This window comes from Trichoplusia ni, chromosome 3, assembly GCF_003590095.1.
Source record: "Trichoplusia ni isolate ovarian cell line Hi5 chromosome 3, tn1, whole genome shotgun sequence".
NCBI classification, from domain to species: Eukaryota; Metazoa; Arthropoda; class Insecta; order Lepidoptera; family Noctuidae; genus Trichoplusia; species Trichoplusia ni.
Window position 1 is genome coordinate 10,994,756 of NC_039480.1, and position 12,918 is coordinate 11,007,673.

Below are 12,918 nucleotides of genomic sequence, written 5' to 3' on the forward strand. Positions count from 1 at the left end.
TGATGACTTTTGTGTCTGTCCCAAAACCTTTTTTACTGAATGACGCTTAAAACCAAACCTTATATTTAAAACACGTATCTAAAACCCCGAGTTCATAAGACAAGTGACATCTAACTCAATTAACTCGGTTCACCATCTGTGTTCTTAATTACATCGTATTACACTATGATGTAACAATTTTGACGTAATGTCACCTGGTTTTATATAAGGAATATTATGTGTATTTTTGGTAGTAATAGTTTTGCGATAAAGAGTGTATTGCTAATTGGCTACGTAGCGACATCTGTTGACGAGTAGTAAAACTTTTTGGTGAAAGTTATTTACGAATTAGGTAATTATTTAGTTACCATTAATATTAATTCCCTTGAATAGTTTTGAATTACATATTCGTTCATTTAGTTTTGAACCTCTAGCGTCTGAGGTTCTTCGGAACTAGAGACACCTATCGGCTAGCACTTAAAACATTAATTTAGTAAGTAATTTTAGTAATGGCGCCGAAATGCCCATCTCTCTATTTTATTTCTAACCTGATTACCATTAATATTATTTTGAGGTACATAGTTCTTAGAATCACTTGGAGACTATCTTAACCGGAACGAACCGGGCGTTTAGTTTGACACGTCCTTGTACTCATTAGGAAGTTGTCGATCTCCATACTTTACACTATTGTGCCAAGCCAGTGTCGGATGTGTTTATCCCTCCCACAGGATCACATTATTGCGGAAAACCTCGTATAATAAAATTCCGCGATTACCACGTTCTTAGGAGGAAGACGAGGAATTAATAACGACGTTTCTTTTATTAGTTGACGCGTTGTCATGATGAAGGATTTACGGACTTAGAAGGCTACATTTTTTTTTTTAAAGTGTCACTTCAATCCAATTTCCATTAATTAATCGGCAATTTTAAATAGCGGTTTAGGGGCCAGTTCTATTTATGTATCTAACCTCTTCAGTGTAAACAACGGATAAGTATCTTCCTACAGTATATTCATTACCTAATTCTTTAGTTGATTGTGTGAATATTTAACAATTATTTTTAATTTATAGTTTTATTCTCAAATACTGCCTATTTTTGCTGTAAAGGTTCTATGACAATCTGACCATGTCAACGTCAGCATTAGGTTTATATAGTACGTAGATAGGTACCTTGATAAATTCGCCAACTAGCGTACCATGCGTTTACACATTCTACGAAACGGATTACCTGTCTATTGATGAAGGTCGGTCTCAATTGCCGGTGTCTGTTCTGTAATTAATAAAGTACCCCGCTCTGCCTGTTTCAAGTGCGTATCTAATGGAACGCCACCTTATTACCACAGAATTTGTTCATTCTTACCATTGATGTGGAGATACCCGCCCATATGTTGCTACGTTTGTTAGAATAGCAAACAACTTATCAAGTGCCAGCCAGACTCGCAAATCTAAGAGTTTCCGAACAAAGATGACGAAAAAAAACTAATTGGTCACCCATCAAATTCATGATCGTAGAAACTCTTGCTTGGCAGAAATACATCACCCGTAAAAACATCTTAACTACCTTGATGTCATTATTCTGAGCCTTTGCCATGAGCCATGAGCCTTTTAATAAATAGACGGACAAACGGATAGACAGCGGAACATTAGTAAAAGGGTTCTGTTTATAACCTTTGGGGACGAAACCCCTCATTACCACCCTTAATTTTGACCTAGAGTTCCTCTATTAATTTTGGTAGTCAGTTGATCTTCGGAAAAACGAGCAATATTTGTCAATTGTTTTACGATACTTCATTAGGTGCTGTACATTATCCCTTACTTAGACAATAAATATGAGGCCTCTTATAGCTCGTATCTAGTGTCTGTCGTATATTAGCCGGTTAATGAGTTATGCCCATGTGAAAATACACGGTGAGGTTAAGTACGTCGTAAACTTATTATAAGGAGCCCTTTTCAAGAAGTTATGTACCTAGTTGGCAGAGCCCAAAGACTATAAAACCTCGCAGAACCAGTTTATCACTGTGGTGTAAACAATAATAAAATACCTGAAGATTTTTTTTTCTTTTAATTAAAATATTGCGTGATCCCGGAATTATGAAGACCACGATCTTCTAAATAATGGTTTAAAAACATACCTTTACCGTAATAGGACACAACAGCAAAATGGGTTCAAATGGACACGCTTGTTTAAGTATTTTGGAGTAGAAAGTAGAGTTATGGTTACTGTGTGGGCGAGATGGCGCACTACATTGCTGCCTCATGTTGTCTCTTTCACACGTTAGCCACAATCCAGTTTAAAAAGCTCATGACACAGACGACAACAACGATAAATGCTTGGTTTGATGTACATTGTGAGGCAATAATAGCTATTATCTATGTGCCACCATTATGCCAGCACAGCTGATCTTTTATTTAATAACAGGAAATTATGACAGCTATAACGAGAGAAAGCGTATTTGTTATGATATATGGAATTGTTTTTGTGACACATTTATTTTGTCCCGGTGTTTAATTAATTGGGAGACACGCTCTATGGGCCCTTCAGTGTTTTATTCTCACGCTGTAGATATATACGTAACCTATAACAAACGAATTATTGGAAGGAAACATTTTAGTTATACATATATTGCAAAACATACCGTCAGTGCCGGCGGGGCGGGGAGGGGGGGCGTGATGGGGCGATGGCCCAGGGTGACAAATTTTGGGGGGCGCCAAGGTCTGAAGTTGGAGTCTCTTGCCTCTCCAGGCGCAAACCCTCAGAACTGTGCTCTACGCTAGAGGTGGAATACTTCCACCGCCAAACGTAACGCTAAAGGAAAGATGAAATTCTTAATATAACTTTACTTGGGATCAGCAAAAACTAACACTTGATATTGCTTCCCTCAAGTGGGCGCCACAATATTTTCGCCCGGGGTGTCAGTGGCCCTTACGCCGGCACTGCATACCGTATCAACAAATGTTCTGTAATTGTCATATTGGAACCCTCCCCACGGTATAAAAATAAACTGAAATTAGGGGTAACAAGGTTTGAAGATGGGAGAACAATTTTGAATTTGAACTGTTGATGAAAGTGTGACAAGCTTTAAATACAAAAAAGTAATAATAATGGTCTACAATATTAATATACGAAATAACCTCGAATTTCAATAAATTTCATAGATAATAGAATCAGTGAGAGGAACCGCACCTGCGCAAGCGCAGCAACCAGCTCGTATCTACTTAAAGGAGCAATTACAAATTGTTATAAGGCTAATACTTTAGGATTCAGTCCGCTTTGAAACTGAGTAATAACTCAGAAGTAATTGATGTTGTTCTAGACATAGCTTATATTAAATCGTATTGATAAGTCAATCAAGTTAGATCTTATAACCATTAACGTTATGTGTCAAAGGATGAGACTAGACGGTAATTTATATGATTTCTTGTGAATATACGTCTTCTTCAGAAAACACACTTGTATTTAGAGATTATAATAAATCAATATTCTCGTTGGCTTTGATTTTTATTATTATATCCGAAAATCTTGTGTATAAAATACTTGTGTCACGGTAATTGAACTCATCCGAAACGGCTTAACCTATTCTTATGATATTTCGGATGCATATTGCAAGTTTGCTGGGTCAGCTAGTATATAAAATAAATTTAGTGGCATCAAAAATCAAACAACGAAATTAATATTCATACTCTACAAACTAACCTACATATAGATACAGTTCCTCCATCAGGATACATTATAGTCAATTCCATGTACCAAAAACCACATTGGTTGGTAACCAAAGTGCCCGATTTGCAGACAGGAAGCTTATATTGGGACAGTGCTCCATTAAAGTAATTGCTGTACAGATAGCATGGGTTAACCAATCCCTGATTTGATTAGACCCTAGTCAACTATGACATACAGATTATTTTAAGTGGAATTACGTACTGGCTGTTCCAAATAGCGTTCGGAAATCGGCTTTCGGCGTCTTTCACAGATGTGTTCCATTCATTCGATCGGCCTTTGTTTTAAAAGAGGTTTTTAAAATGTAGAGTTACATGGAAAAGCTTTTGCCGTCGCTACTCTACTGTCCTAACGGTACGTGTAGTGGTAAGTCAAAGACAAGTTACTTTTTCTGTAACTTTTTCTATAAAAAACATAGGTACCTACTTAAGGTGTGTGTGAGTATACTGGTACTCATGTAATAGCATGTCATACAGGGATCGAACTAGGATCATAGCTACTTCGTGCATGATATTGGGGCGGTCCTACTACCAATATGTTATTAATTCAGTCAAATATGTGTCTTGTCATATTATGGCTGGTTTTCTACAGACATTGGCATTGAATATCGGAAGCCAAAAAATAAATTGATAACTAAGGAAAATATAACTATTCCAGTCTTACAAGCGTGTTTATGTTGAAGTCTTTTTATAAGAGTAAAAAATATCTTTAAAAAATGGCTTGACATTTATCCACATACTTAACGTCTTAATGTGCAACTAGCCCAGCCCACGAATTAATAAAACACGTGATTCAGCATTAGTTGTGTCGGCGGGCGGCGCGTGCGCCGGTGCTCCTGACATCTCACCTACATGCTCTACTTGCGCTAATCACACGCTGCTGTAATGACAACTTACCATATTTACTTGTTTACTTTTAATAATGGTAATACTTAGCAATGATGAGGATTAAATATCATTATAATGTAACCTCAGGGTGGATTTAAATCTCTAAGGTTGACTCTTTGACATTGACATCAGCAATTTTATTTCAAAGGTTGAAAATTGAATTTTCTTATTACCATCAAATAGCAAAAAATCAATATTATTATCTCTACGATCCTATTACTGCGTTTTTGTTTAAACCTAAACACAAATCACAGATGCAGTTAAAAACCGTCAGTCAGACAACTACGGAATAACAGATTACTATCTCAACGCCCGCTGTAAATAAAACTTCTACATTAATATTGCAAAACATGTTAATGACCACGAGATTGACGATCAGAGGTATTTCATTATAATACAGGTTTATAATTGCAGCCTATCAAATCTGCACTTGTATAAAACAATATAGTAGTGTGGTATGAAGTGCGGAATCTTTTATACGAACAGTAAGACTATGTTGTCTTTTCAAAGTAACTGCTCGATGCCCACAAAATATGAAGTCCTGTCAGAGTGATCCGAGGGTACATCGGACGAAATGTCACACGTCTCTAGTGGGAAATGGTGGGGTGAGCGCTTTACATCTGCAATGGAAGGGATCCTTCATGTATTGACGTTCACAAGAGAACTCACCAGACCCCGCGGCTCTGACAAAGGCATGGGGAACCGGGTTATTTAAATCTCTATAGTCATATCCACGATGAGAGAAACGAACGTCTTTTAAAGACTTCGTCATTCAAAAAAGTGTGTTTTGTAATAAAAACTTTAAATATGTTCCACATATTAGGATAAAATCTTAGGTTTCTTACTAAATATATTTACTGCAATTCAGCATTTGAATTCCGGTTTCTCACCATTCACAGATGTAAGACGCTTTTATCAATGAATGTCGAGTCAATGAGAGTCGAGTAAACGAGATGAGATTGGAATAAAAAGTGAGTTGTACTATTACGATTTGGCTAAGCCAAGCCAGCTTATAGAACAACGGTGACACGGGAACGGAGGCATTTTAGACATAAAATACCTGTACTGTCAAAGGGGCTCAAAAAACAAACGAAAGAAAAACTTGATCATCTCCTACGTCAAGAATCAGCTGTTTATGATAAACTCAGCGATTATACGTACATTGTTATTGTATTTGTAATTCAAATGAGATTCACGTTCACGGCAAAACCTGATATTCTGGGTTTTGGATTAAAAACGGTATGCGAAAATTACCTTGGCAACGTTTAACATATAATGAAACAATATCCTGTTTGTATACAAATTAAGCTTAGATATATTTTTAAAGTCTTTGTTAATGTTGTTTAATGAATAAGAAATGTATTTTACTTGGTTTTTCAAAAAAGTTATTAGAAAATATTCAGGAACGTTGGGCTTGTACAGATGACTATATTTTTGTTGGTCTTTCATAAAGGTTCCAAATATTTGCAGTGTATTTTTTAAGTTTTAATTTTCGGGGTGCTAATTGGAACCGATCGGGACCTTCCGAATATATTACCTAACCTAACCAGCAAAGAATAATTATACTGTTTGATAGTCATCAAGCATAGAAGTTCACAACAAGAAGGTCAAGCTCAAACTAGACTAACAAGACTCACCTTAAAAAATAAACTTGTACATTTTCTTAGCTTTTAATTTCACTAGCAACTTGCACAAATATCACATACGCTGGCAACATCGATATTTTCGGGGCGGGGTTTCGTTAGGGTTGGCACTTGGCACTTGTTACGCTGCGTGTGCGCATCGAACGCTGGGAGAGCGTGAACTGGCCTGCTAGCATCGTGTATACCTCGCTGGTACCTATTCCAATTGTGAACTGCGATTATTTAACTGTCCACGCGTTCGGAAACAATTGACTGCGTTTGCTTTTAGACTATGCAGATAAGATTTTGCACGTCCAGTTTTGTTTTATTACCTTTTATGGTCACTAGAAACTTGGGTTGGGTAATATTTCACCTACTAATGTGTCCAAACTTCCTATGATGATATAACCTCATACTGCGAACTTATTTCAACATTTTAGCTTGCAACCAACTTATTTCGGTCGCAGAGACATTGAATACCCATAGGAATTTGTAGAAAAGCTCCATATTCTCTCACGCCATTGTTCCACAAAAGTCTCATAGGTACAGATGACGAAATCTCTCATAGAGCAGTAGGAACAGTTACAACCAAACTATTATAACATACTAAGTAGCGAGTTAATTTGACATATACGCCTCCGTAAACCAAGCAAGTCGCACCTATATGCTATTGTTCAAAGACAACTTTTCGTCAACGACACACCTCATTTGTCACTTGTCTGTGTATCAATCATTCACACAAAAACCAATATAACACCTTTTTGTTATGGCCTAAATTATAGAACATGTGTGGTCCATAATAAATTGGTTGCCGGTTACAATCTATGTAAGTTACTGCATTTTGTAAGTATTTCAAAGTAATGGCCATAATTTGTTCTGTCTTTAACAAAGTTTTAATTAGGCAAGTGTATTTTGGTCTCTAAATGTCACCCAATAACATCATACAGATGCGAAAACCATCTTCTTTTTTTATTTTCTTTAATTTCCTGCAACGTTTCACAGTAGGGCTAGATCAATAGCAAATTAAACACCATTGCGCGCAAGGAGCAGCGGATAAATTTTATGAAAAAGCCGTTACGCGTCCACACGATACGAAATGACGATGATGAAATTGACATGCGCAGGTGTCACTTTTTAGACGAAAATAACAATTCCCTCACATTGTACCAATCTCCTTCCATCTACAAATACAAAGCTAAGTAAGTTAAGGGCCTAATTCAATTGCCGTTTACATTAATACGAGGCTTCCTTGCGAAGACACTGTGTCATGCGCAACGGCGATCAAAAATTCAGATTGGCGAACAAAGGCTATTGGCGACCAAGGAGAAGTGGGCAAGGAGTCTTTGTTTGGCTATCAAGGCACTAGTTCTCAAGAACATCTATAGATAAGCTGTAGGAAGAAGAAGCATCAATACATTTGGCCTATATACCGTTGTACCGTCCGCTGTTTGGATTTATGCGGACTACATTTTTGAGGGTACTGGATACGGGAACGGGCTAGTCAGCGAGACATAGTGATAGTTTTTTGGTATTCAATTGTTCTAAGTAAAACCTAACTGAAGAAACTACGAAATATATAAAATTTTGTACATTATGTCCACACGTTCTGATGCTTCTTTACTTTTAAAGACAGCTCATGAGATTTAACATTATAAACACTTGTAAAAATGGTTAAAAATAAATAACAATCATTGACTGCACGAATAGCCGAGTGACCACCACGCAAAACTCACTATGTCCTTCGTTGCCGATTGTTCGATCTCCGCGTAGGACAGACATTTGTGAGATCCACGACTGATTCTAAGACTGTGTGTCTTTATGCATATGTCATGTTTGCAAAACCCTCACAACGCAAGGATCAAGTCCCAATAAAATTGTTCTTATTAGAGGAATACCGTTTTATACACAAGATGAGACAATTACTTTTTATTAAATTGTAAATATTAAATACGATATTGGCTAGACATTGAAGTCTTTAGATATTTATGTTCCTAACATCTTCCTCAATAATTCGTAATTTTTTTCTACGTGCTAAAAGCAGTTATCTTTTTTATTTGTTAATGATCTTCACTAGAAACAACTTTATTGACTGCAGTTGGTTCAAGGTTAAAAAGTATGCAGCCTGATTTAGTACCGGAAACTTGTAGAACTAACTTTGATATTAATCAAAAAGTCTGCAATCCTCTTTTAATAAAAAGTCAAAAAAGGTTTGCTTCGAAGACTTTCAGCTCAAGAGTTTTGTGCTCCCAGATATAAAAGTGTTTAAACAGACCCTGCTTGTACTTTATACTTCGCTTCTACGCATGTAAAGAAATTTTTTCTCCTCTAAATCATGTCTACGGGATCTTGAAAACCTTACCGTTGATCTGCCATGTTTTATATTTTACCTAAATGTTTGTACTTTCTACCAAAGGAGTTTAACTGAGAAGCGGAAAACATGAGGATAGACATACATTATAACCATTAATATGAAACCCTTAACCAGGAACAAAAACAATATGCAACTATTGACATGATCGATATTAGTCAACAATAAACTAGACGTGACAGCATTGATAAACTTCTCCATAGTACTGAAAACAGGTGCGACAGATATAGTTAGAGATGCAAATCACACGGCATAGAAACAATGGGGATTAAGTATACAGTTACAATTGTACTACAAATTAACCTCTACTGACGCCCGGTCCCACGAACCGTATTACATCATTGAACCTGTTAATTAGTTAAATATTTTGTCTGAGACCGTAACACGAATCCTCGAAAAATTAATCCAAAAAGTATTCCCTTTTTCAACCTCTGTTAATCAGTGTGGAGGTTTTGCATGTTCCGTACTGCGTGAACTATAGTCAAGACGAAATTGTATAATGACATTATCCTTGAATAATCCAGTGCTGGGCATAGGCATCCCGATATTTATACCATTCTCCTTTGCCTCTTGCTCTTCGCTTAAATCCAATTCCTGCTATCTTTTTATTTTTTTCTACCCATCTCATACTCAGCTGGAGGGATTTCGCCATGATAAAAAAAAAACAAATCACGGCAGTCAACAAATTATTTCATTCCATGCATGGAATACTTATAAAGTCTCATCATCATCATCATCAACGGAATATCCTTGTTTTAAGGAATTCAAGTGCAATTTAATGGAGCTTAAATGATTGCTCGTCGTAATACATGTAACATCCTCCAGGTCGGAGTCTGTCAACATGACAAATGGATGACAGCAAGCGTTCAAGAGCACGACGATTATCGAATTAGGTTCCCCGCGTGTCGCGTTGCTCTTTCGTCTGTCATGGCCACTGCTCTTTCCGCCTCGGCGGAATTGCCAGCTGTTCTGTTGAATCTACAATATTACTGTTACACCTGTTTACCTGGGGAAGTGAAAATACAACGCACGGATTGAACGAGTTAAAATCCGAGCGTCAAAACTAGTCATATGGTATTTCAGCTAAAAGTTTTTTATCTTCACGAGGCGGTAATAACCTCATGTAGTCATTTTCAGACTCTATCTACTTTGCTTATGCTGATTGAACATATAGATACATTTGGTCCTTATTTCTCAAAATGGTTCACTTGGTCTCATTCTCCTTATATATTTATTTGTCATAATGTTAAACAAGAACAAGATGCAATGACTTTAATGATCTGATAATATAGCACTGCTACACTCTGTTCTTACAGAGACGGCAACAACAACCTTGTGAACATACACAACTTTCATAATTTACGTATTTCAGATATAATATATGTCAAGAATACAATCAGACAAATGGTTTATACATTGGCAACACTCAATCCGTACAGAGCTGTGCATCCTGCCGGGTGGCAAACAATCCAGGATGACACCAGGGAAATGTGTAGAATTGGAAAATAAATATACAATTGAGGCGAGGATGCCAGTTATACCACTCGTCCTGTTTAATAATACACATGCATAGGTAATACACACAGGGCATAGCAACAAGAAAATATTTCGGAAATACTCGCCGCATGACAAAATAAGTACCAATTTCACAATCACCCATATTTAAGTAGGTAAATACTCCTACATTATCTCGGTGACTTCGCTCTAAGCAGAGTCACATATGGATATTAAGAGTTTTAGTTGCCATGAATTTTTTAAGAGTCTTGGAATAAATAGTTTTTTTTTTTACTTAAATATTGACTATCTACAAAATGTCGACTTCGATACAAATTATGCCTTATAACATATAAGTAATAACCGATCCTAATTCACCAAGATGGCTCCAGGCTTTCCACGAAAAACCAAACCTATCTGCCTATATGACTCACGTATCCATATCTTCGTCAATTTAGTGCAAATAAAACAAGTGTGCATCATGACATGAATAATAACAACCTCAATGATAAGATAAAATCTGAGTCAGATTGCGAAACTTCTAACTAGCGATACAGGTGGAACTGTCGTTAAAGAGCCCATATTGCATCATTTCAACATATTTTTAAGGAAATTATACGGAGTAACAATAAGCTGTAAATAAGGATATATGAATCGAATATAGAATATAATAGATGTAGGTACTAGCGCCATCTGGTTCCATATACTACTATCAACCAAGAAGTAAATGAAAATTCATCATGTGAAGATTGTGTTTAAAAAAATGTCCTGAAAGCTTTATAAATCGTTTCAGGATCCACTGGCCTACATTTTAAACCAGTCCCTATTGTCCCTTATTTTACAATAAGTATGAATAGATGCTTGGTAAATAATAGATTATAAACTCGCATCTACGTAACAAACATTAAATCTAATAAACAATGTATTTCATTGGTCGTACATGATCCCCAGGAAATCCTTCGCGTCTAATTTATCTTTTTATTCAAATATACGCAAAGATATTATGCGGTAAGATTGTTATGTCAGTCACTAGTCAGACATAGATCACATCGCTGCATCGCTATTATGAGATAAAAAAAACAAATGAAAATGAATGTCACAGAAAAAGAACAGTTGATTGCTATTCAGCCGAGTAATTTAGAGGAAGTCGAAAATGGAACTGGAGGCGAAACAAATAAAAATCAGCGGCTGTGTAGGTAAGATAAGAGTGTTTTTCTTATTTTTAATTTTATGCATATCATGTTTTTTCTAGTCGTAGTAAAATTAACTAGTATTCATTTCATCAAGTCACTTTGCTTGTTACAGAAATCATCAAAAAAGAATATCGGGAAGAAAAAAACCAAATCGTGCAGTTTTTAAAACCGGCCATTTTAATTTGGAAAGGTGGAAGAAATCTAAATATCATGTGTTCCCCGATATTGTGCAAGCCTTTATAGACGCTCAGTGGAGATGGACGATACTACACTGTATACTTACTTATTTAATAATTTGGTTAACATTTACTGGCATTTGGTGGGTTATTTTGGACCTACATGGTGACTTTGAACCGGAACATTTGCCAAACGCACTCAACTCCACTGAATGGCTACCTTGCGTGAAAGAAATTTATGGATTTACGTCATTATTCCTCTTCAGCATCGAAATCCACACAACCATCGGCTATGGGAAAAGATCAATTACTCTAGAATGCCCCTCAGCTATGGTAACAATGTGCATAGAGAGTATTATCGGAACAATTTCACAAGCATTTATTATTGGTATTGTATTTGCGAAGTTAACAAGACCGAAGAATCGCGCCCAAACACTACTATTCTCGAAGAATGCCGTCATCAACCAACGGGATCGCAATTTGTGCTTAGTATTTAGATTCGGCAACACCAGAAAGTCCAGAATAATAGCTGGCAATGTGCATGCCTACCTGCTTAGACACAGCAGCACCGAGTTATTAGAAAACCAAATAAAATTGGAACTATCGTTAGATTCCAGTGAGAACATCTCATTCCTGTTTCCAGTGTTTGCAGTACATAAGATTGATGAAAGCAGTCCACTCTACTCTATGTCAGCATCTGATCTATTAAAAGCAGAAATGGAAATCATTGTCGTTTTCGAAGGTACCATTGAATCAACGGGACAGCCTGTTCAAGTAAAATCGAGCTATACAGCTCAAGAAATATTATGGGGTCATCGATTTGTCAACATGATTGAATATCTAGAATATAAACATGGTTTCGAAATAGATTATTCTAAATTTGATGAAACCAACTCTGTTAACACGCCTCTGTGTTCAGCTCGACGACTAAACATTTATTATAAAAATAAATAAAATAAAATCAAAAGTGCCATAGTATGCTAACTTTATTAAAGTGATAAAAAAAAACAAAAAGTAGTTTTAACTCATGACCTCTTTTTTAAATAAGGATGAACGATAAGTATCAATTTTCGCAGTTCTAAAAGATGTTGATGAGTTTTCCTCGTGGCTGTTATTTTATTTTCAAGCGCAGTCACTAATAGCTTTACTGCTGTTAACTGATTGTTGCATGTTTTCAAATCTCTATTAAATTCTACTAACATTTTATTTGTCAATTCTAATTGTTCAGTAATATAATGTTTCACATTCACACTCATTATCTCATATTTTTACACTTATCACACGCGAAAACTACGACTATTTAACCACATTAAGCTCTCATCGCACTCAAAATTCCCAAAATCAGTGCAAACTCTGTATTTAACGTGACTACATGTTTTGGTATAAATTTTATTTTTGAAGGTGTGTCAATAAAATGATAAGAAAAGTGTGATATGATATATAATCTTAAAGTAATCATAAAATAGAGTAAGGAGGAATCGA

At 36.1% G+C, this 12,918-nt stretch overlaps 2 protein-coding genes across 4 annotated transcripts in view; one reads left to right on the top strand and one right to left on the bottom strand.

Annotated features, from left to right (window-relative positions):
* Positions 1 to 6,405, bottom strand: part of LOC113491901 (G protein-activated inward rectifier potassium channel 3-like) — a 27,612-nt gene extending 21,207 nt beyond the window's left edge. The window contains exon 1 of one of the 3 annotated variants that reach the window (XM_026869112.1): positions 6,221 to 6,391. The gene's annotated coding sequence lies outside the window, so the exon portion shown is untranslated. Of the gene's footprint in view, positions 1 to 6,220 lie in introns of all 3 variants that reach the window. The other 2 variants (XM_026869113.1, XM_026869114.1) reach the window with 2 other exon arrangements.
* A 4,150-nt stretch (positions 6,406 to 10,555) lies between these two features.
* Positions 10,556 to 12,646, top strand: LOC113491905 (G protein-activated inward rectifier potassium channel 4-like). Its single transcript, XM_026869119.1, has 2 exons — positions 10,556 to 11,263; positions 11,373 to 12,646. The coding sequence occupies exons 1-2, from the start codon at positions 11,151 to 11,153 to the stop codon at positions 12,388 to 12,390; spliced, it is 1,131 nt and encodes a 376-aa protein (XP_026724920.1). The 5' UTR covers positions 10,556 to 11,150; the 3' UTR covers positions 12,391 to 12,646.
* The last annotated feature ends 272 nt before the right edge of the window (positions 12,647 to 12,918 follow it).